This window comes from Onychostoma macrolepis, chromosome 18 (genome assembly GCF_012432095.1).
Source record: "Onychostoma macrolepis isolate SWU-2019 chromosome 18, ASM1243209v1, whole genome shotgun sequence".
NCBI lineage: Eukaryota > Metazoa > Chordata > Actinopteri > Cypriniformes > Cyprinidae > Onychostoma > Onychostoma macrolepis.
In genome coordinates this window covers 15,993,549-16,018,009 of record NC_081172.1, presented here as the reverse complement: position 1 = coordinate 16,018,009, position 24,461 = coordinate 15,993,549, and the positions used below count along the sequence as shown (strand labels likewise).

At 36.9% G+C, this 24,461-nt stretch overlaps 2 protein-coding genes across 5 annotated transcripts; both read right to left on the bottom strand.

The window, feature by feature from the left end:
* Positions 1-314: 314 nt before the first annotated feature.
* Positions 315-11,516, bottom strand: nat10 (N-acetyltransferase 10). The gene is made up of 29 exons (XM_058752274.1): positions 11,358-11,516; positions 11,058-11,188; positions 10,883-10,974; positions 10,536-10,707; positions 10,113-10,235; positions 9,951-10,012; positions 9,187-9,301; positions 8,994-9,101; positions 8,770-8,903; positions 8,580-8,673; positions 7,994-8,092; positions 7,610-7,746; positions 7,409-7,533; positions 7,131-7,281; positions 6,389-6,485; positions 5,922-6,038; positions 5,723-5,824; positions 5,273-5,347; positions 5,027-5,143; positions 3,234-3,367; positions 3,087-3,135; positions 2,910-3,006; positions 2,669-2,779; positions 2,405-2,577; positions 2,159-2,278; positions 1,855-1,953; positions 1,032-1,105; positions 749-829; positions 315-648 (listed from the first exon to the last, which is right to left on the bottom strand). Exons 2-29 carry the CDS (start codon positions 11,169-11,171, stop codon positions 543-545), a joined length of 3,078 nt encoding a protein of 1,025 aa, XP_058608257.1. The 5' UTR covers positions 11,172-11,188; positions 11,358-11,516; the 3' UTR covers positions 315-542.
* Positions 11,517-12,542: 1,026 nt separating this feature from the next.
* On the bottom strand, positions 12,543-24,254 carry caprin1b (cell cycle associated protein 1b). Of its 4 annotated transcripts, none has more exons than XM_058752076.1 (18): positions 24,096-24,254; positions 23,344-23,523; positions 21,497-21,559; positions 21,332-21,418; positions 20,943-21,181; positions 20,278-20,360; positions 17,119-17,268; positions 16,962-17,014; positions 15,818-15,901; positions 15,529-15,693; positions 15,347-15,455; positions 15,192-15,253; positions 14,960-15,070; positions 14,681-14,815; positions 13,746-13,899; positions 13,261-13,464; positions 13,050-13,156; positions 12,543-12,916 (listed from the first exon to the last, which is right to left on the bottom strand). In XM_058752076.1, exons 2-18 carry the CDS (start codon positions 23,521-23,523, stop codon positions 12,830-12,832), a joined length of 2,073 nt encoding a protein of 690 aa, XP_058608059.1. In that variant the 5' UTR covers positions 24,096-24,254; the 3' UTR covers positions 12,543-12,829. The 4 variants fall into 4 exon arrangements, with proteins under 4 accessions (XP_058608059.1, XP_058608061.1, XP_058608060.1 ...); XM_058752078.1 differs by having other exon boundaries at positions 13,261-13,461; XM_058752077.1 differs by lacking the exon at positions 24,096-24,254 and adding an exon at positions 23,954-24,062.
* Positions 24,255-24,461: the final 207 nt, after the last annotated feature.

The following is a 24,461-nucleotide window of genomic DNA, read 5'->3' as shown; positions in this document are numbered from 1 at the left end:
CTTTCTGAAAGCAATACAAAAAAGTATTTGCATTTTTGAAACATATTCGTTGCATATGCATGGCAATCTCTTGAGTATTTGTTTGAAAACTGTGTGTAAAAAAAAATAATTAAATATTATGTACAGTGTGTGCACATCTCTCTCAAATTCAGCATTTTTACAAAATTTACCAAACATTCAGATGTTAATGAGTATATTTTGTACACAAATAATGCACCTTAAGATTATCATTTATTTTACCGATGGCTTCTGATATTAGCTTTCACAGAAAAACATGAGATCTACATCATGGGAATATTAATATTGAAATGTGGTTAAAAGAAAAAAACAACAATGTACAACTTTATTTTGTTTGTTCACTGAAAATACCTGCAGAGGCAGAGTCTTGCCAAAAAAAATGTTAAAACAATTTGGTCTCGTCTCTAAAATTCTTAATGAAAATTATATTTTCATTTGGACTCATGTCTTGAATAAATCTACTGTCCAGAGAAACAAGACGACACAAATACATTTCAAAAATTTCATTTTAAAGTCCATTTCCTTTATGGGTTCTTTCCAAATTTGCTCTTTTTGTCCTTATTTTTCTTCATTTTCTTGCTTTGCCATTGTTCTTTCTGATTCACGACTTCCGGTTTTCTTTTCTTGTCACTAAGGGGAAAAAAAGATTATAGTTCATAGCAGTTCATGATTCCAGACAAAAATCCAGACAAAACCCTCCACTACCCAAGCTGCTTATAACTCGGCTTACCTTTTTATGCTAACAATAGCTGTATGTCCTGCTTTCTTCAACACTTGGTCCCATTCCTCATCATCTCCTTGAATCATGTACCTTTATAAAAAATTCAGAATGGAAAGAGGGGGTCAACAACACAACATTTTACATCTACCTAAAGTGGTCATCACCTCTAAAGCTCAGAGAAAGGGTGGAAACGGTAATGCAAAACTAAAACATTATAGTTATAAAATCGAGAAAAAAAAAAAAGACCTTGTTAAATAAATGCAGTTTGGACTATTACTCAGGGAATACTCACTCTGAAAGATTCATGTCTTTAATCTTCTCCATGTCCTTTTTTTGTTTCTCTTGGAACTCTTTGGCTGCATCATTCTAGGGGACAAAATACAATATTAATATACCTTGTTACAAAAATGTGTTACTTCAAATAAATGCTGTTCTTTTGAACCTTCTATTCAATTCATCAAAGAATCCTGAATAAAAAAAAAAAAAAAAAAAGAGCACAAAAGAGCAGCACTTTAAACATTGATAATAAGAAAGAAATGTTTCTTGAGCTCCAAATCAGCATATTTATGTAAAAGCATATTTGCTTTTTTTAATATATTAAAAAAAAAAAAAAAAAAAAGTAAAATAGTTAAAGTTGTAAAAATATTTTGCAGTACCACCGTTTAATGTCTTTTTCATCATATAAATGCAGATTTGTTAGCATTAACAAAACCAATTTTCCGACACTGATACACATCATCTGAAAGCTGAATAAATAAGCTTTCCACTGATGTATGGCTTGTTAGGATCGGACAATATTTGGCTGAGATACAACTATTTGCAAATCTGGAATCTGAGGGTCCAAAAAAATCTAAATATTGAGAAAATCACCTTTAAAGCTGTCCAAATTAAGTCCTTAGTAATGCATATTACTAATCAAAAATTTAATTTTAATATATTTACGGAAGGAAATTTACAAAATATCTTTACTTTATTTTTGGCATAAAAGAAAAATCTATAATTTTGACCCATACAATGTATGTTTGGCTATTGCTACAAATATACCTGTGCTACTTGTGACTGGTTTTGTGGTCCAGGGTGACACATTTCAAAAAAATAATAATCTAGTCTCATACCAGATCTTCATTTAGTGTCTGCACAGTTGGTTCCATGCTTATATCTTTGGTGGCCACCATCTCTGCTTCAACCGCATTCTCCTGAAGAATGTTGAAGAACTGCAGAAGAGATAAAAATGAACAGTAGCTAGTAGCTACACACTGAGACAACAATACAGACTAGAAGAGGTAGAGGAGTAGATCTACACAGTATATTTCTCACTCCTTCAAGTGGCAGTGGTCTGATAAGAATGTTCAGTGCTAATCCTTGTGTTGCTTTAATCAGTGTGTGTATAAGAGACAAAGACAGAGGGCTTGGACTCACTTGCACCACTTTACGGATGACACGGTTGAACAGGCCCATAAGCTGAGAACCAGGCAGCTCAATCTCCTTCTCCAGCTCATCTACACTCTTGTGTTGAAGCCCAATTCCCAACAGAAGAGCCTGAAAAAAGAATTGATCATTTTATACACATGCCTGAACACACACCAAAGATGGAAATTCAGTCAGCTTAAACTAATTAAATAAGTATGCTTTTAAGTGTTATAAGTATAAGTTAAGCAGACTTACACACTGGGCAACAGAAAGTGTGATGTTTCCAAGTTGTTTGAGGAAGTACATGTGTGCAATAACAGGGATCATGTCCATGACGAGGTGATAGTCCACCATGTTTCTTGAATACATTTCCAAACGTTTCAGGTCATATGGAGTGAATGTGGCCGCTAACTCTGCACTAGTGAGTGCTGAAGATACACAAACATGAAAAATCATCTTAAAACCAACAGAACACACATACAACATTTACTTTATTGAGGTGCAAATGTGGGCCTGTACCTGCTGGGCTGTCATCCTTAGCGTTCTTGTTCTGCAGTATGTTGAGGGCCAGGGTTGGGCCAAATTTGCTGAACTGGAAGGATAGTAGAGAGAGGAACCTCCGCCGGAAATCTGTCCAACACAATAAAAGTTAGTCTTTTGAAAGCATTATATCCATTATTACATGGCTTTCCGGAATACTTGATTCTGATAGGTCAATTGCTGCATTAATACTATATTATGAGAGACTGGGAATACTCACCCTTCCAAAAAGCCGAGAGCCACTGATCCTGCTCTGTTGACTCCTCAGCATTGAGCTCCTTCAGCATAATGCAGGAGTGCTCTCCCGTCAGGTCATTCTACAGGTCACAATATAAGAATACACGCTCATTACAAAGTTACAAAACTTGACAATGCTAAATAAATGTTGCATGCTTACCGGAGTCTGTCTTAAATAAACAGGCACAAATCCAGCCTTTTTCCAGAATCTGAATGGGAAAGAAAGCAAGAGGAGTTCCTAACATGTTTTGTGATGGTGCTGCAGTATAAATATCAGTGTAAAACTTGCTTGCATGAAGCAACTCACTTGAGTAGTTGAGGAGTGAGTCCGTAAGACACCCCGAGGTAGTCCAGCCTCTCGGCTCTCCTCTCATTCAGCTTCAACAGCAGCGGTGGCAGGTCTTTCCTGGGAGACACCACCTCCTCCAGGAGACTGACAGCCTGTACAAGAATGAAAAATAAACGAAAAATATATTGTTCATAAGACATACTTAAATGATTGTTATTTATTATTACTTTTGGTCCAGATATTATCAGGTGGCATTTATTACCACTACAATTCAAGAAGGAAAGATGTAAAATCTTGAATTGCAAAACTTACTGTACACAATGCTACCACAGAGGGCTAATTTTATTCTGGTTTTCAACAAGAGAGTAAAATAAAGGTAGCATATCAATTTGAATCAGTTCTGCATAAAATAAATCATCGCTGAAAAAGACAGTAAAGTTGTTTTTCAAAGAAATTTAAACTTTTCTTTGGCAAGGATGAATTAAATTGATCAAAGGCGACAGTAATGACAATGTTACAAAATATATTTCAAACATATGCTATAATTGAAATCAGCATATTGGAATGATTTTCTAAATATTATATGACACTGAAGACTGGAGTAATGGATTCAATAATTTATTCCTGTGATCAGCTTTGCCATCACAGAAATAAATTACATTTTAAAATATACTTTAAACTAAACAGTAATATTGTGAAATACTACTGTATTTTTGATAAACTAAATGCAGCTTCCATGAACATAAGAGACGCATTCTGAAATGGCTTCAAAATGTTTAAAGGGATCATCGGATGACCAAGTTGATATGATTCTTTAGGGACTTAGTGAAAAGTCTATAACAGGGGTGGTGAACGTCGGTCCTGGAGAGTCGCAGCCCTGCAGAGTTTTGCTTCAACCCTAATCAAACACACCTGAACAAGCTAATCAAGGTCTGAAGGGTTACTAGAAACTAGGGTTGGAGCTGAACTCTGCAGAGCTGCGGCTCTCAAGACCGGAGTTCACCACCCCTGGTCTATAACATACTTTGGTTAAAATTTTTCAATGGTAGTGTAAAACAACACCCTTTTGACAGCTCTGCACACAGTAATTTGTTTTAGTGCATGTTTCTTTAAATGCTAATGAGCTCTGCTCACCCCGCCCCTCTCTTCTGTGGGGTGACACGCAGTTCTCATGAGACTGTTTACTTTAGCCGCAGAACTTGCTAACTAGCACGTTATTAGGAAAGGCAATTTGCAAAGAGTCATAAAATAACCTTATACTCATTTCTTCTGTAGGTAAAGCTGGATCACAAATGATTCACGCAAACATAAACACATTTAGGTAGATCGGGTACACATTCCCTTCAAAAAGAAAAGTAATCCACTGCGTCTTCAGCAGCTCAGATGTCGGGAGTAAATGACAACTGCTATGTTCATTATTACATCCAACAACAGTCAATCGTTTAGGAGTCATTCTTGTCTACTTCTGCTCCGGTGTCAAAACAATGGCAGACTGATGACGGCTCACTCAGGGCGGGTCTAAGCTAAAACGCCAGTGTCAATCAACAATCGTGGGAGGGGCCTGGGTCTGTGTGACGTCACACAGCCAAGAAGTGGATTTTTATTATTATAGGGTGGATGTGTGCAAACACTGCCAACACACATTTATGTTCAAACAACATGTAAAAGTGAATTTTGCATCCGATGACCCCTTTAAATCAACCAATATAGCAATACAGATATATTTACCTACATAAAGTATATACACTTCCCACAGAAATACTCAAACATTTTAATATATGAAAAATGCCACAGAATTCCATGAACATTACCTCACTGCTCACAGATGTGATTGTGCTTGTCGTTGTCTGTTCTTGCTCATCCAGAAGAGGAAACTGACCTTCATAATATTGCTGTAGCAGTTGCAATGTGCGGCTGCCGTAACCCATCTAAAGAGAAGCACAATAAATCACAGATGGGCAGACGTAACTGGTCAAACAAGGCAATGATGCAGCAACTTGTATATGTAAGCTTTTCACTGGTTATATACAAACTGAGGAGTAGGAGAAGTCATTTACCCCCTGATAATCAGGATTCACTGCAATACGGACGACCCGGCCCCCAGAGAGGCTTCCAAACTCAGGGTCTTGAAACTAAATGCAAAACACAAGAGCATCAGAATAATTTCAGATTCACTCTTTGTAACATTTATTTGACAGTATGGCGTAAATAATCTACATACACTACTGTTCAAAAGGAAGTTTTGAGCAGTTGTGCTGCTTAATATTTTTGTGGTAACCGTCATACAATTTTTCAGGATTCTATGATGAATAGAAAGTTCATAATAACAGCATTTATTGCAAATTAAAACTTTTGTAATATTATACAAGATATTATCTTTACTGTCAGTTTTTATCAATTTCATAAATATTATGAAGAAAAGTATTAGTTTCTTTAAAAAAAAAAAATACTGCCCCCAAACTGTAGTTTAACGTAGTATAGTTTCATTTTAAATTAGGATTTGTTACCTGTTCGGAAACGGTCCACGGAATGAGGTCACCTGAAGCTTTCTTCCCTCTGGACAAGCTGTTAAGGACGGATTGGCGGGAGATCTCTCCTTCCAGACACACCTGTAACAGAAAACACAGGCTTCACTACACAGTTCTTTCATTACAACAACTTCAATTTAGATTCAAGAGTATTGGAATTAAGCAAATTTGGGCACACCTGGACAACTGCTAAGACCTCTGGGAGTGAATTCTGTGTGGGTGGAACAGGGGGCAGCAGGCAAAAGAGATGGTGGGCAGGAGCATCCGAGAGCATCTGAAGGTCATTGGGTGAATTCTGAGGAGGAAGAGGAGATTGAATCAATATCAGTCTGATGTTTAGAGTTTGTGACACAATTAATGCTCTGATACAGTGGTTCTCAAACAGGCATCCAGGTCCCACTAGAGAGCCTCGGCAAACTTTCAAGGGGGTCACAAGATGACTAAAAAGTATTTGAATTAAATACCAAATAAAATACCCCCCAAATAACTGTTGTTTTTAATTGAAGGACATAGTTATTTAAACCACTGAAATTATAATAATTTGGGGTTAATTAAATGTATCAGTTCTCTTAGTTTGTTAAAAAAAAAAAAAAAGTAAAAAAAAGTCTGAGAACCACTGCTCTAATACTCGAGATATTTATTTACCTTGTAATGCGATGCTACGTAAAGTGCCATAAGACGTTGGAGGAAAGCCTCAGAAGCTTTATGATAACAAAACAATGTGTCTCGATTCACATAATAACTGGAATTAGGGATTAAAGAAATTGTATGTCTAGAAGGTAGATGAGAGAGATTGTTTTGTGTTATTTTGAGATATTAGGTATGTGTTTATATGCATAGTGGTGGTGATGATAGTAGACAAAATCATGTGCAAGACAAGCTAGAATATGGAAGCCAATTTCTGCCACATGCCTTGGTAATATTTATAAGAAATTAGAATTCTGTAATTCTGCAAGTTAAAATATAAATCATTATAACATAAAACATTGAAATTCTGCCAAAAAAACTAAACTGAGATAAGTCATAATTATTATGAGATTAAGTCATAATTACGAAAGTCATAATTATGAAAAGGCAACTGAATTATGAGTCATTTGAAACTTCTAAAAAAAGAATGCTTTTTAGTCTCATAATTCCAATTTTGTAAACTTATAATGACTTAGTATATCATCGTTTTGACTTTATCTCATAACTATGACTGTCACAATTTTGACTTAATCTTATAATTACAACTTTTCGTCTCATAATTATGGTTTACCAGAGTATGATGTTTTTCTTTCTTATGTGGCATAAATTGTCTTCCATTCTGTTGAATCAGCATGTTGTTAAAATGAACATAAAAATTAATTGCTGAATGTAGAGGTCTTGTTTGACTTTTAGAGGATACAGGTCACATGTCTGGGGTAAAGGGCAGCCGGAAATGATGCGTGGTACACTCAGGCAGTCCAAACACAGCAGATCATTCAGCCATTTCTCCACAGAGTCACCCTGGCCATAGCGGATAGACTCGTGGAGGGTCACCTCATGAAGGGTTCGTGCTGCAGAGCAGGTAAGGTGTGGTTTACAAATTATACACATATCAGCAGTCAGAAAAAAGAAATTCTTCTTTTTTCATATTTCTGATTCTGTTTCTGTTGTGGCAAGTCAAGAGGTATTATATTTCACCTGCTGCCAGTCTGGCTGTGCTGGTGTTTCTGTTCTCAGCCGAGAGGTTCAGCTGGCTGTCTGCACTCTGCTGCCTTAACTGCTGAATCAGCTTAAGAGACAGAGAGCGACCGGTGCCCTCGTACCTGCATGGTGACACGAGGATTACTGCATTGTTATTATACCATTGTAAAAAGACCTAAAAGCTCTTTAAATACAGACCCGTTGATCGTAGATGCCATAAACACAAGGTAAGGCCCCAGCAGTTTCTTCACTAAAGGCAGTGGGATCGCAGCAGCCTCGTCGATGACTAGCAGCTCTGCCTGGCCTAACTTCACTGCATCAGCAGGGTGAATGTACTGCAGATCAAAACAGATCAGCAAGACATGAGAAACATTATGAACAATTATTATAATTATGAATGATGCAGAATGCACTATATGAACATGTTGTTTCTACACTTCCACATATTTTATATATACCAAAGTTGAATAAACCAACTCTAAGCAAAGAAAGTATTTGAGATTCCACAATTTAACAAATATTTACAAGAAAAAAAGAAAGGAAAATTATGGAAAAGAAATGCAGAGATGGAGGTCAGCATACCTGAATGGTCTGGCGATGTTCCTTGAAGATGTTAACGCGAATCACGGCTTTGTTAAACTCTGGGTTCAAGGACTGGATTATTTCATAGTCCAGATGTTCCTAGAATTTACATAAAAATCTGGTTTAAAGTATGTTCCTTAAATATATGCATAAATCTCCTGACAGATAACATTTTTGCCTATAGTATTTTTTGAAAAATTACATAATTGATGAAAAATTAAAAGGAATGATCTGGGTTTCACTATTAAACTATTAAAAACATTTGTGTTAGCTGAAATAAAATAAATATAAACAAGTTAACGGAATTAAAATAAAAGATCAAAAATTAAAGGTGACATTTTTTTATTTTCATGTAGTTTAAGTTGAAGTACTAAAATTAATAAAACTGAAATAATAAATGCCAGACTAAAACTTTATCTAAAAACAAAAATCAAAATCTATAATAATAAAAACTGCAATAGTATATTATTGACACAAAAATAACACTGGTTTTGACTCATTGTATAAAAGCAACACACTCTTTTTGAAGACAATAAGGTCCAGTTGTGAATACATCATATCTACGATTATGTCCAGTGATGATTACCTGATACAGGAGAGCATCAAAACCTTTAAATATGAACTCAAACAGCGTGTGCAGATTGTCTGGGCTGGGTGATGTGACAAAAATATTTGAATAGCTGAGAACAAACACAATAAGTTATTTATTAGTATAAATTGCAGTCAGGAGGCAAACATAAGAAAAATGATCTTATTCATAACACCCTACTACATACCCAAATGCGACAGCTCCGGCTACAGCCAATCCCAGTGCAGCAGATTTGCCTCGACCGCGGGCAGCAGTAAGAGCTACAGTGCTCCGCAAGGTCTTCTCTGAAATAGCCTCGATGAATTTCAGCACTGCTTTGGCCTAAAGACATAAACACAGACAAAACTAAATATTAAGCTGGGCCACATGAAACAAATTTACATCAAGATTTCTGAGTTATTTTGATTATACCTGGTCCATAGTTTTACAGTTGTCCACTAGAACACCAACTGGCTGTGTGTCCTGTAAAGACTCCTTTAGGTCCTTCAGCTCTTGTTCCCTTGGAGACAGACCATCATCCTATTGGCAAATACAAATTATGATTATGGAATTCATATGAGCTAATTATCAAACAAAACACTGTTGAATTATAAACAAGGCTCACCTGTGTCTTTGGAGGGACAGGTTTGATGTTGGTAGTGTGAGTGGAGATTGGCAGAATGTTAAGCTGGTCATCAATCACAACGCATGTCTTACAGGAGGAGAGAGACAGGATGAATCTGGGGAAAATAAGACTAGTGTCATTTTTATATAGATTTTTTCTTACAGGACAGATTAGGGCTGAAGGATCTAAATAAAATCACAATCATGTGGATCGTGTGTAACAGAATATGCTTGGAGTTTAGGTCACTTATGCATTTGAGAATGCAACCTGTTGTTAACAAATAAGCTTTAAAGGCTCCCTGTGGTTGTCTATGAAAATCAAAGTTTGGAATTTAAAAGAAATTAAGCATGAAATGTTAGTATTGTAATTTTACAGTTGTACTTTAAAATAAAATTGTTATTTTTCATAAATACTTTTTTTTTTTTTTTTTTGACTGTGAAATAGCATTGCAATAGTAAAATATTTGTTTAATGTTTACTTTTTGAAAATTATAATCAAAATAAAAAAACAATAAAATGAAATTATTATATTGATATATAAATCACAAAATATTTGGCCAAACTGTGCAGTCACACAAAAATTAAAAAAAAAAAACACAGCAAACCTGCAGCTCTTAAAAAGGCATTTTAGAACACAATAACAATTTTAATCAGAAAACAAATTATATACCGCAAATAATTTTTTTCTACAAAATGCACATATATATATATATATACATATACATATATATATATATATATATATATATGTGTCGAAAGACTGACCTTTCATTGAACCTCCCAACAACATCCTGGTGAGCCTCTGTCCTGTATCGAGAATGAACATCCTGAAAGAAAGCATGCATTGATCATTTAATATAATAATTTTTATATGCACACAAATAACCAGATTAATATTTGTACACAAACACTTCAGAGGCCATATACCATTGCCATTGTGTACAGCTGCTTCAGTGAGTTCATAGTCCTCAGAAGAATGACCACAATGCCTCCACCTTCCACAGTCTCAATGGTCCGAGCCAAGAGGTTGGGAGTAAGAGCTTCAAAGTCCTATAACAGAAAGTGAGAACTTAAACCTATAAAGCCTACTGTATCATATCTGATACAGACATTTGCAAAGCCTTTAAACTATCAACATGATCAAAACAAATTGCTGCAAACCCCACAATACTACATACCTCCCATCAATTTTTACAAGTAAAAGTAAAAGGCCTTTTCCTACAAATCTAAAAACACTTTTCCTTCAGGTTGTGGTACATGTGTCTTTTTGCTATGAAATCTTTACTGACTTTTATGAATCTATGAATTTCATATGTCAGCTTCACATTTGTCTGAGCAGTTTGGTATTACCTGCAAAACACACATGCCATAGGTGTTTCCCAAGATCTTGTGCGTTTCATTGTAGTAGCAGTATCGGATGTTGGTTGCAGCAACGAAAAGCTCAAAAGGATCATCCTGGTTTAGGTTCAGCGTGCCTGTTTTGATCTTCTTCTGCAGCTGTCGCATCCTCTTCTTTCGATTACTATAAAACAACAGAATCACTTCTATCAGCGTTCCCACAATTATACATACAGTACACAATTTGAACCAAGTGAATAAAAATAGAAAGTCTAATTAGAGGAATAAGGGTCTGTCATCAAAGCTGTCTGTAAACAGTTAGCATTGTTTGGGGAGCTACTATAAAATGTTCATAGTACCTGCTGAAGCTAAGCTCCTTTTTGTAGCACCATAACACTGATGGCCGGGCTCTGACTGATGTTTTAGACAGCATGTGATGCAAAACGACAACCTGGAAGCAAAATACACATACGAGTAAGATTTAGCCAATGAAGTTACAGTATTGCAATACTGTTAAAAACAGTTATGCTTTACCTGATCTCTGCCACGATCACCAACTATAACGAACATAGATCGATGGTGTTGCGCGACACCGTTTTCTATCTGGACACGAATGCGATTGTCCACCTTCTTCCGAAACGTTGCCATTGCTTCCCAACTGCACCCTGTCACCACAAACATAACAAAGTCAGCTTTACAAATAAAATGCATGAAGTGAAATGAAGTAAACACTGTAACGTTAGTGCGTGTTAACATACTTTAAACACATTTTACATAGCGTTCAGACAAAACTAGGTTTATTTTAAACATGTTTATTCATATCACAAGACATACCTCAAATCTTCTACCGATAAAGAAAAACACGCTGTTGAAGTCTTAATTACAACGTTTGGGCAATAAAAGTACGCCTCATTTACAGTAGACCATCATGCTCATACATTCACGTGGGAATCCTCTGCGGAAGGACCCCGGCGTGATGGACCCCAAAACAGACATAATAGCAGTCAGTGACAGCGCCTGTTCAGAATGACCAAATAATAACGCGCTTATTATTTTTATTTAATAAATTAGGATTACGGTTGACATGACCTAAAAAGATTTTAAGTTTGCATTTATCAGACGTAAACCACGTTTTTTATATATACAGTAAGTTGCTATATAGAGTTGTCAGATTAGTCAAGGCGGTAAGATTGTATTATTGTGGGAGTTGTAGTCTTTCTGTAAAAACGTAATTGCGTCACATTTGGACCTCTATGAAACAAATTCAAACTTTTAAAACTTATATTTGTATATAGATTTGTGCCGTGTTGTCCTCATAGTGTACATACCGTGTTACATTCATGATTTTTGATTGTAATTGTTGCATTCAAAATTTAGGCGCACAAGTTTCGTGAAAATACGTTTCCTTTTAGTCTCTTTTTCTTTAGCCTTTAACTCCAATATCTACATATTAATTTTTGTTCAGTAGATCACCAACTGTACCTACATTAGTAGTGACAGCTTATATAGAAGCAGCATAGAAAGGGAAATCCAATTATACAGCAGAGATTTTGTATTTTGTAATAAGTTTAAGACCGCTTCTTATGTAAGACTTGTATATGCAAATAAAACATCTCGAATAGAGCATTTACTTAACACGTTAACAGCAGTGTATTAGCATACGATTCAAATGTATTTTCTAAAAAAAAAAAAAAAAAAAAGTAACCAAATAGCAGTACTTATAAGGTCCTTTAGGTTTATGGGCATAAGGATGCAAAGTATATTTACATCCAAATAAAACCAAATATGTCCGACTTGATACTGTAATCATGACTTGGGGCATTCATTTGATCAAAACCCAAACAGCAGCACAGCATTTAATGCAACACATCTTTATTGAAACTCTTGAAGCAATATCACTTTACAAACTGAGACTCTTAATGTACCAAAAGAAACATTTTAGAACCAAAATTAATTGTGAACAGAACAGTGGGGCAGCAAGAAAACTTCCAATCTTGGACCATTTGTGGCAGGTATGAGTTTTTATTTATTTTTATTTTTTTATTTCCAACAAAACAAAATAAATTATGTCTTTCAAGTTCACAGATATCTGTTAGAAACACAGGGTAGGTTTAAAATCTTGACACTGGGTTTTCAGCTTGCTTTCTGAATCATAGAACCATTTTCTCCATTTTAACATATCAGGGTAGATGTTGTCCGATCAATTCCATGAAGGTGAGAGAAGGGGGGAAAAAAACAGCCAGGACATATGCACTTCAGTTTTTCAATGTTCACTGTGGTCCAGATGTAAGCTCAGTTCACAAGGTTTAAGACCGCATAGCTGGAGCACTTCCTCGAGAGATGCCTCGAGCCCCTTGGCCAGCACCACGTTTATAGTTCTGTTGGTAACCATCCTATGGAGAGACAAATAAAAGGATTAAAGAGAAGACAAATGTCAATGTCTCAGCAGTATCTTAAGGATGTGTTGAGACTAATGCTCAAACGATAAAGAGAGAAACCTATTACAGTATCAAAATCTGAACTCACCCGCTGATAGCCGCAGTTGGAATAGTCCCGCGGCGTACTGAATTGGGTTTGTCCATATCCAGAGTTTGCAGAGTTGGAGAACGGTGGGCGATAACCGTCATATCCCCCTGAAATAAACAACACCTTTAATGATTCATCCATCAATGACTTTAATGATCTTCTAATGAAAATCGCTGTATATGACTGCTACAAACACAATATTGTTCTGTACCTCTGAAACCGTTGGATGGTCCTCTGTAGCCATTGATCATACCACGTGAGTTACGAGGACCTCCACGAGAAATCCCTCTGCTGTTGTAGAAGGACTGAGCCTGACGGCTGAACCCGTTGCCTTGGCCACCTGACTGCTGGGACATGGGCTGGGGGCCAGTGGAGTTAGGGAGTGACTGGTCTTGAGAATGGAAGGCACCAACTACTGTTAAGACAGGGATAAAACAGCTGAATTAAACACGTCAAAGTCAAACATGATTATGTATGTATGAATATGTATTTTAAGGGGATAACTAAAAAAGAACTAATATTACTTCAATAGCTTACAAATGGCATTATGCAGAACACAGGAAGTAGTCAAAGTTTATATTATTGGCTCCACAGCTGCTTGCTTCCATGAGTCACATGTTGAGAAGTGCTGACTATGTACAGGATTATATTGTGGGTGTTAAAATATAATTGAGGGATTCTGTAGATTTTCCTCACCAGATTGGAGCTGCTCTGGCGGCATGTCTATTTGCTCCACGGGGTGCTGTGTCTGGTTATTAAAACCCTGGCTGTAGCTATTCTGGTATTGGCTGGCCTGCTTCATTGAGTCCGTATCATTAGCTGGTGGGACAGGCGCATTAAGGTTGAACACCTGTCAGGAAGAACAGAATGAGAATAAGCGAACATGTAATATTAGGCGATAGAGTATACAACACACAAAGTTTGGTATCTAACAGGAATACTTCACCATAATACGAGGATTCTCTTCTTTTACACACCCTCATGCCATCCCAGACAAATGACTTTCTTCAGACAAAATAAAATAATCCATCTGGTACCTCAAGTTGATGCTTCAAAAAGTGAACACCATGGTAAATCATACGATTCCAGTTGATGAATCAATGATCTTATTGAAGCGAAATGATAGGTGTAAGAAAAACAAAACTTTAATCTTAAAACGATAAACCATTGATACCATACAACTGTAATATGAGCTCATGTTTGACGTGCGAGACACAAACAAAAAGTGACACAGAAGCACAGATGGCTGTCAGTTCTCGATCGAGTTTCACAACGTGCGGACGTTTATGTCAAGCACAAATGTGTTGTGCCAAGAGTTGAAGCTAAACTCCGCAGGGCCGGTCACCCTCCAGGAAGTTTGACACCCCACTTATACACGCATATAGTTTTACGGATTACAGTCATGTTCAACACTGAAGTTACTGTATGCTTGCTTTAAATGGGCAAAAAGAGATTATTTTTCTAAACATCATGTGTGTTTATCTAAAGAAAGTCATTCATTCAGGGTGGCACGAGGTTACGTAGATGAGAGAACTTAAATTTTTTGATGGAGTATCCTTTTAAAGAAGGGTCTTCCTGAATGTACCAGTTTAAAACATTAACAATTAGTAATTTTCATTCAGGCATGTTACCGTTTGCATGGACTGGAATGGGGCTGCGTTGACATTGATGCCACTGCTGTGCAAGGGTTTGGATCCGGGCTGAATCACCTGGGTCTGGGCAGGAGGGAGCACCGTAGGCGGCTGCTCTGTCAAGGGAATGGAGGCCTACAGAGGACAAGCAATTATATTATTTGCTGAAAATTACTTCATGCACATTGTGTAGCAAACTTTTGTTTACATTAGAAAGCTCATTCTAGTTACATCATAATAAATAATTTGGAGAAGAGCAATGGGTGCTTGATAACTTGCCTGAATAGGATCAATGGAGTCTGTCTGTGGTCGGGGATCAGCTGCGTGAGAAGACTGGTATATTGGAGGCGGTGTGGAGAAGGTTTCTGGTGATGGAGAGACCATGGGGATCTGCAGACAAAGTAAACTCACACACTTATCTTTACACAGATATAAAGTCAATACTCTCATCTTTCTTTTCCAGACAGTTCAGCAAACTCATTTCCATCCAGAAGAACTTGGCTACACTCACTTGTGTGGGTTCAGGCTGAACGCCAACAGCAGGAGGCTGGGCGAGACGAGACTCTGGGTGAGCTGCAGGTTGAGAAACCAAAGCCCAGCAAAGTTAGGTTGATTTAAAATGCTTAAAGCTAACGGAACTACCATGTGGTGGAACTATAAACATACCTGGTTGACACAGCATTGGTGGCATCTCCATACTAGGGACCGGCTTCATAGGTTGCGCCGATACAATAGCCGGATCAAGAGACTGTCCATCAAAATCAAGCATGGAGTCCTGGGAACGAAAAGAGCATTTAGTATGCATACAAACATATGCCAAATAAGACAAACCTGTAAAAAGAACCCACCTGCATGAAGTTGTATGGTCCCTGCATCTGTGCCATGAGATCCTGAACCACCTGCTGTCTAACCACAGGGTCTGAAGGGGGTGTTGGAGTTACTGTGGTCAGTGGATGGGGCTCTGGGACGACAGGGCTGGGGGCAGTTTGAACCGGCTGTATGGCGTTAACCACCTGTAACAGATCCAATTGGCTTTAGACATTTAGAGTCAAAAAGGCTGAGAACCACTGATGTACTAAACTATACACAAAATACGAAACAAGGTCTACAAACAATGCAGTTTCTAGAGCAGCTTACCTCCGTCTCCGCACTCCATTCCTCTCTTTGTTCCTTATCGCCAGTACTGTATGTGCTCTCCAAAACAAACTGCCTATTTACAAACTGGAGAGAAAAATAACAAAAGGTTAAGAAAATGATTGGTAATCGAGAGGAAATTCAGCTTAAACTTTTTTGGCCTGGCTTCACAGACAGGGCTTAGACTAAGCCAGAACTAGGCAATAGTTCAATTAGAACATTCAAGTAATTTTTTTCTTAACATGCCTTTAGAAAAAAAACATTACTGGTGTGCATCTTGAGACAAAACAGAGGCACTGATATATTTTAAGATCAGTCAGTGCAAGTTTTTTTCAGTTAAAACAGCTTAGACTTACACTTTAGTCTGGGACTAGGCTTAAGCCTTGTCTGTGAAACCGGGGGTTTAACTTCAACCCTGAGAAAGTTCATACAATTATAGGGTTCACACACACTGGTTTATTCTTGCCAAATCCACGAGAGTATGCTGCATTTTCAAAACAGTATTTAGAATCACTACATATATATATATATATATATATATATATATATAAATACTATTCCACTGCATAGTTATTAATATTCTGAATTTGTCTTTATATTTTCAGTTCTCATTTTAATTGTAGTCGAGGTTTTCATATTTGTTGTGAATGATTTTTATTAGTTTGTTTTTAATATTTAAATCAAACGTTTTTATTTCAGTTTTAGTTTCCAGTGCATTAAATTGAACTAAATGAAAGTGAGAAATGCTGCCTTGGAAATTAGCTGAATAAAATAATTTCTTCTATTTTATTTGAATTAATGCAAATAGTTTGATTTCCTTTCTTCTCTGTGAAAGGAAACAAAGTTGTGCAGCACTTTGTGTATCATGCAAACAGTGGCATTTCTGCTTTTTTATACTATCAGAGGGTGAATTTTCATTTTCATTTAGCTAGTCAGTTTTTTTGTTTTTTGCATTGATCCGAACAGACAAATCGTATGTAAAAATTTGATTGAATTTTTGCATTTTGTTTAGTTTAAGTAAATGCTTTTTTTGGGGGGAGGAAAAATATTGCATATTTTCATAGTGCAGTGCACAATGTCAAAAGTCACTCAAATGTGACCCCTTAAGCTTGCATCTAACAAAGTGCATTTAACTAACTTGCCTTACCTCTGTCACCTCAATTGGAATGGGTTCTGCATATGCTTCTGTCATTTCACCCTCTGTTAGGAGGCAAATTCAGTTTTCAGAAACCAGTCTGTATTGCAGCAGTTTCAGAATGACAGTCACTCGATTGAGCAACATGAAATGAGGAGGTTTTTTTTACCCGTCTCAGGAGGGTGCTCCTCTGCTTCAGACACTTCCACTACAGCCGTCTGCTCCTCTTCCTCCGTGCAAACTCCGTTCTGGTGAGACTGCACTCTGTCAAAGTAGCCGCTCTGCAAAACCCGCTCCAATGTCTCATTCAGCGCTTTATCTGAAAGACAAGCATTTACACTCCTATTCAAATGTTTAGGATCAGAAAGATTTGTGTTTTTAAAAAGTCTCGTGCTCACCAATGATGCATTCATTTGATCAAAAATGCATCAAAACAGCAAGTTAAGTATTAGAATTTACAATGACTTTTCAATATTAATATTTTAAGTAATTAATTAAATTAATTTATTCCTGTGTTGCAAAACTGAATTTTCAGCAGCCAGTCTTCAGTGTTGCATGATCCTTCAAAAAATCTTTCTAATATGTTGGTGGTGCTCAAGAAAGACTTATTAAATGTTAAAAACAGTCATGTTGCTTAAATGTTTCTTTTTTTTTTTTCTTTGGAAACATGATACCTTTTTTTTAGGATTGTCTGAAGAACTTCCAAAAAAAAAGAAAAAAAGAAAAGAAATAAATTATATTTTCTCACTAAATATATTTCTAAAGGTGCTGTTGACATGAAATTTTCACCAGACGTCGGTAACAACCCAAGTAATCCATACGTACAAAGAAAACAATACAAATACGTTCAGAAATTAAGTTCCGTGTAATCAAATGGAATGACCCATGGAAAAAGTATTGAACACGCTTACTGAAATTGATTTAATACTTCGTACAAAAGCCTTTGTTGGTAATAACAGCTTCAAGACGCCTCCTGGATGGAGAAACTAGTCGTATGCATTGCTCAGGTGTGATTTTGGCCCATTCTTGTACACAAACAGTCTTCAAATCTTGAAGGTTCCATGGGCCTCTATGAACTCTGATCTTTAGTTCTTTCCATAAATTTTCTATTGGATTCAAGTCAGGTGATTGGCTGGCCATTCTAGCAGCTTTAATTTCTTTCTCTGAAACCAATTGAGAGTTTTCTTGGCTGTGTTTAGGATCATTGTCTTGCTGAAATGTCCACCCTCATTTCATCTTCATCATCCTGGTAGATGGCAGCAGATTTTTTTATCAAGAAAGTCTCGGTACATTTTTCCATTCATCCTTCCTTCAACTATATGAATTTTTTCCAGTGCTACACCATGATGTTTTTGGGTGATGTGCAGTGCCATTTGACCTCCAAACATGGTGTGTATTATGGCTTCCAAAGAGTAAAATTTTTTTCGTCTCATCTGACCAGACTATATTCTGCCAGTATTTCATAGGCTTGTCTAAATGTTGTGCAGCAAACTTTAAACGAGCTTCAACATGCTTTTTCTTTAGCAATAGAGCCTTGCGTGGCGAGCGTGCATTCAGGCCACGGCGGTTGAGTGCATTACTTATTTTCTTTGAAACAATTATACACGCTAATTCCAGGTCTTTCTGAAGCTCTCCACAAGTGATCCTTGGCTCTTGGACAACTCCTCTGATAATTCTTTTCACTCCTCTGTCAGAAATCTTGCGAGGAGCACCTGGTCGTTGCCAGTTTATGGTGAAATGATGTTCTTTCCACTTACAGATTATGGCCCCAACAGTGCTCACTGGAACATTCAGAAGTATAAAAATCCTTCTGTAACTAATGCCATCAGTCTTGTTTTGCAACAATAGTGTTGCGAAGGTCTTGAGAAAGCTCTTTGCTTTTACCAATCATGAAATGTTTCTTGTGTGACACGGTCATGAGACACCTTTTTATAGGCCATCAGTTGGGACTGAACCAACTAATATTAATTTCCACTGACAAGAGGCAGGATTGTTTTCTAATTACTGATAGATTTCAGCTGGTGTCTTCGCTTTCCATGCCTTTTTGAACCTCCCTTTCTTCATGTGTTCAATACTTTTTCCCTGTGTCATTCCACTTTATTACACAGAACATAATTTCTGAACTTATTTGTTTTGCTTTCTTTGTATGTATGGATTACTTGGATTGTTACCGACATCTGGTGAATATATACACACACATACACATATATCTCTTATGTTACACACAGAAAAGCTTAAACGACTGTAGAGGACCATCATACTGCCAGCAAAGCTAGTGCATAGCAAATGGATTTATTTATATGCCATGAGCCACATGATCTGCCAAGGAATACCAGTGAAGAAAAGTGCAAGAGGCTGGAAGCTTTCTAAGGCAGGACTACTGTAGGTGATAGATTGGTAATATTTTTACACTAGTTAAAATTAAGCAATCCTGTGAATATATTAGCAGTATTTTAAATGCACTTTTTAACTGACCATTAACATTAAGACTACGTGTCTCAAACTTGGGCATAATTGAAAATTTGAACTATGGTTTCCCCTCATTGATCAAGTGATCTTTTAAAGTCAGTGTCCTTGGAGAGTTTCCCCAAGCACATAGCTACAGGATCACAGTCTGATACAGTAGACATGGATCATGCCACTGCACCTACTGCTGAGTCAGCACATGCATCATAGCTGAATACTGCAGCATGCGCCACCTTTGCCCATATCCATGTCTTGCTTTAGTAAACCTTTGGTAAAAACTCAAAAATGATGCTGACCAATGTGTGCAACTTTCTATAAATCACCATAAAGGTTTTGTTTTTTTAATTAAAAGTGCATGTGAAAGCTTAATATTGTTAACCATTTATTTATATAATTATTTATTTGGTTGTTTGGATGGTTATTTATTATTTTTCCACTTTGTTAAATTTAAGGTTGTGGAACGGGGTGGGGAAAGAAAACACATAGTTATGTAATCGTTTTGAGCTTTTTTGTCTAAACATGTTTGAAAAATTAATTTAAAAAAAAACTCATGTGAAAGCTTTCAAAACATATTTCAAGATTTTTCCTGAAAATTCAAATAGAAATCTCCTTGTGCCAACATGCACAAAAAATATAATTGGATCAAGAGGAAATAATTTCCAGTACAGCTGGATACTTGTTTATATTTAGAAATTAAAGAAAAAGAATGAAAACGGCTGAACAATTTCACCCTTTAAAAACCACAAAAAGCTGACGTCACAGAATCATAATAAACATTACTAATTTCATTTTTAACTTCCTTTGCCTGAATGTTATGAGTTATCAGACCGTAAAAAGAGATTAAAAAGTCCATTTGACATACATGTTGTTCCTGCTATGGGCTTGTCCTTCCCTTCTAAAAGTTCCCATAAGTGCTGTGATGCTTCTTGATACTGGTCAGTTAACCTGTGAGAGATAAAAGCATCCCATTATAAATACACAATCCAAAAAGATAAGCAGAGAGAGAGAGAGAGACAGAATTTCACACAAACTGCACTCAATTCATATGGATCTCTTTTATAATGTCTATGAACTTCAAGCATCAAGCTTTTGGAGAGACAGACTTTCAATGGATGAACAGAAATCCCTCGTGTTTCATAAAAAACCTTAATTCAATGCAATATAAACTAAAATCCTTTGTGTTTAACAGCGTTTGGGTGAGTAATTGACTTTTTTTTTTTTGAGTGAAGTAACCCTTTAAGCTTTTTTAAAAAAAATCTTCCTGGACACACACTGGCAAATCGACAACAATTAAAAATGCAGTAACAGTTACAAAGACACTGTCAAACTTAACATGCTCTGCCAATGCGGAAACCTCGAGCTGTCTGAAATTTATTCTGTGAGATCCAAATGTATCTAAAACTCTCAATTCAAGTTACAGTTGAAAGAACACCAATTTTTCTGTTTGTTTACAGAATAGTTTTCATTTGCAAGCAATTTCGAAATGGAGAAAAGTAGTGTGGACTGGGATGTCACAGTCGACTTCACCTGATGTTTTGGTCACGTTCAGGCCCCACAAGCTTGTAAAACTCATCCAGGGAAGTAAGGTCACTCTCGGTAAGCAGCGAAGGTCCCCCGGCTCCTTGAAGTAGCTCTTGCCGCACACTTTCATCCCCAAGTCGGTCCAGAAGGAACTGCAGCTCCAGAACCCGTTTCAGCCTTTTCTGTTCCACCTCTTCACGCTGGAGTTGCTCACGACGTGCTGTTTTCTTAACACTCTTCTGGATCTATCCAAAGCAACAGATTGCGGGAGACATACTCACTTATGTATAAACCTTTCAGTGAATTTCAGTAGTAGATCTACACACATTCACAAACAAATAAACTGTAGGTCCTCAGGCTATGGAAGAGAGCAAATTAAATTTTCATGTACTCACTTCTTGACCCAATGCCAAAAAGCTCTTGTGCAGTTCCCGTGCAAACTCAAGGTTATGGATTATCTCCTGGTACTTAGACAGGGCTTCCTAGATCGATTTAGAAAAAGGACAGATTTCAGGAATCTGAAACAATTAACAAGCAACAAAAACAGAGTTTTTACCCACCAGCTGGTCCTGGTTGAGACGTTCCCCTTTGATGTTTCTGTCCTGATAGTCATCAAGCTTGCTCTGCAAGAAGACGAGTGACAAAAAATTTGTAAATTTGAAAAATAAATAAGGCGAATAATAAAATGACAGTACAATGTAGAAGTCATCTCACAGGTTTATGCATTCATTTCCCCATCTCAAAATCCAGCTGAATTGGTCATCGCAAGAACATGACATAGAATATGACAGAGATAAAGCATACGATCAGGCCATTCAAAATAAATGTTTGCCTCTCAGAAAAGCAAGAATACAAATGAGTGTGCATAGATCTTTAAAGAAATTCTAGGGTCAGTAAGGTTGTGTTTTTGAGAGCCTTCAGCGTCACCTGATCCTTCAGAAACAATTGTAAAAATCAAGATGTTCTGCTTAATATTTTTTAGAAAACAGTTATAAACGCTTCATGATTCTTTTAATAGAAAGTTCAAAATGGCAGAATTTATTTGATATAGATTTTCTTGTAACATTATTCATGTTTTTCAATGTCACAATTTTATGCATCCCTGACTGACCTGAAAGACAAAAACCTTTGAAGAACATTGTACATAATTGTGCAATTATGAAACTAATTTCCCATTCAATGTGGATCAAGAGTGAGGACTTTGTTCCAGAAAGCTCCAGCATGTGGTTGAGTTGTGGAGATTATCCCATTTCAGTTGGTGAGAGATGGGGCAAGTCCACTTTCCACAATCGCATAATGTCAAAACATGACATAACCAATTTTTTGTAAGTCATACAAGGCATGATGCCATAACTGTTCTCTAAATAAATTCCTTGAAATAATGGACAGCCGCTAACCACTTTACAGAAAACAAATCTTTGTTTTGAAACAACATGAGGGGGGAGTCGATCACAATTATTTTTTCCCCCCAGTGAATTACCCCATTAACGAAATATAACCTTAGTTTTCGACACAATCATTAAGCCAATAAATGAACCAATATAAAAGCAATGTGCTGCATTCTCACCAAGTTAAAAGTCTCTCCTGCGGAGAGGATCCAAAGGCGCTTACCGTGTGTCCTGAGGACACATTTACCTCGGCAAGACAAGCCGGAGACAATCCAAAACATTAACAACTCATTTAAAGGCATTTTTGCACCGGCAGTTTCCCCATTTTTAGCATGCTGTACCCGTTTTAGGACGCCATGTTAGCTTTATCTCCATGTGCGTGCGAAACAAACAGTGATCGTAGAAACTGACAAAAATGTCAAGAAATAACTTTGCGTCATATCGCGGATTATATAAAGAAGGTAAACAAGTAACTACGTAATACATTTGTCAAGAGAAACGGAATAGCGTCAAAAGTTGACCGGCTAGCATGTGCTAAAACTACAAACGCTAGCCGGTTAGCATTTGTGGTTGACGATACAAAGAACAGTTAAAAGGGCACAAAACGATAAGCGATTTGCCTTTACATTTAAGATGTTGGTTCATACACCATGACATAAATGCATATAAATAGAGCAATGGTGTCATAAACGTTTAACAGGCCTGGTTAGATTTCCCTATATTCGATCAAACTTTACACGCTTTTGACATTAAAATATGACATTTAACCCATTTACCAACAAGTCACACCATTGAGATCCAAGGATGATGTGTGTTTACTTACATAGTCAAAAGAAGCTTCATCAGAAGTATATAAAGAAGTATATAAACTTAATCAGAATGTGTGAAATAAATAACGGAGTACAAAAGGCACGAGGTTAGTTAGGAGAATGAACTCTGAGGATGCGGGACAACAAAAACGCAGTTTATCCACCCATTAGTTATGCTTAAGTTGACATGTTACAGAGAGAAACTAGTACCTTTTTCTTCTCCATATTGCGCACTTTCTTTTCAAGAACCACCAGCACCTGCTTCAGGGCCTCTGACTGGGTTCCAGTCAGCGGGTTGCTGGCTGTGATTTGGTTCATTGATCCGGGAGCAGATACCAAGTCTGGGCTGGCAGACTTCACAGTCCTGGTGCCATTTGTTGCCGAGGGCATCTGATCAAGGATAAAGAATAAGTTTTAATATCAGAATAGAACAACAAAAAAAAAAAAAAAAAAAAAGGATGAAGGAATAAAATACTAAAATGCAGAAAACATTGAATAGCAGTGACATGATCATAAACTGAAGCGGAACACGATGTAAGTTGCTGTGATCGATGATGGTTTCATTTTCGATCATATCACTATCACCTTTCAATCAGAACCAAATCTTTCAGTCATGATACCAAGATATTAATCATACATGTTCAAATAATTAAGTAATCAAATAATTCTATTACATAACGAAATCATACAGACGAGATTTTGTCTGATAATAGCAAGTTCTCAGCTGGGCGCGACAGGTAAGCATTATGAATAAAATCCTATCCAAGTCCATATTTTTTAATAATTCAAACTCTAAAAATTATAAAGGTATTTCACAAACGCTAGAAGTAGACTGCAAAATTCCAAAACACTGTCATAGTAACCCATTGTCCGCATATTAGACTGAAACTGGGTCCAAATCATCACAAGATCCAGACTGTACAACGTTCACGTCTGTGATTTGGATTCAAATATGTGCCCACCTTTATGCGCAATATATCCACAAGGGAGAAAAGTAATCGTCTGGAGGCAAATAAGCCGAAGCGTTGATTGTGTTGCTTTTAGTTTATTTTCCAATTTACTATGGGATCCGCCCCGCCGGCCTCACCGACAACTGAGAGCGAGTGAAAGGCGAGGAAAAGGTTTATAATGAGGAAGGGCCCCGTTTAGAGTCGACCAGGATTATGCCTGTGGCTTACTGACATTTATATGCCGGTTATTATTATGTTTACATCTTGTCCGATGAATATACAACTAAAAAATAAAGATAATTAATGAAACGCATAGGAAAGAGTCACGAGGATGGCAGAAAATACTAAGATTTTATTCCGTTGCAAAGCAGGCATACA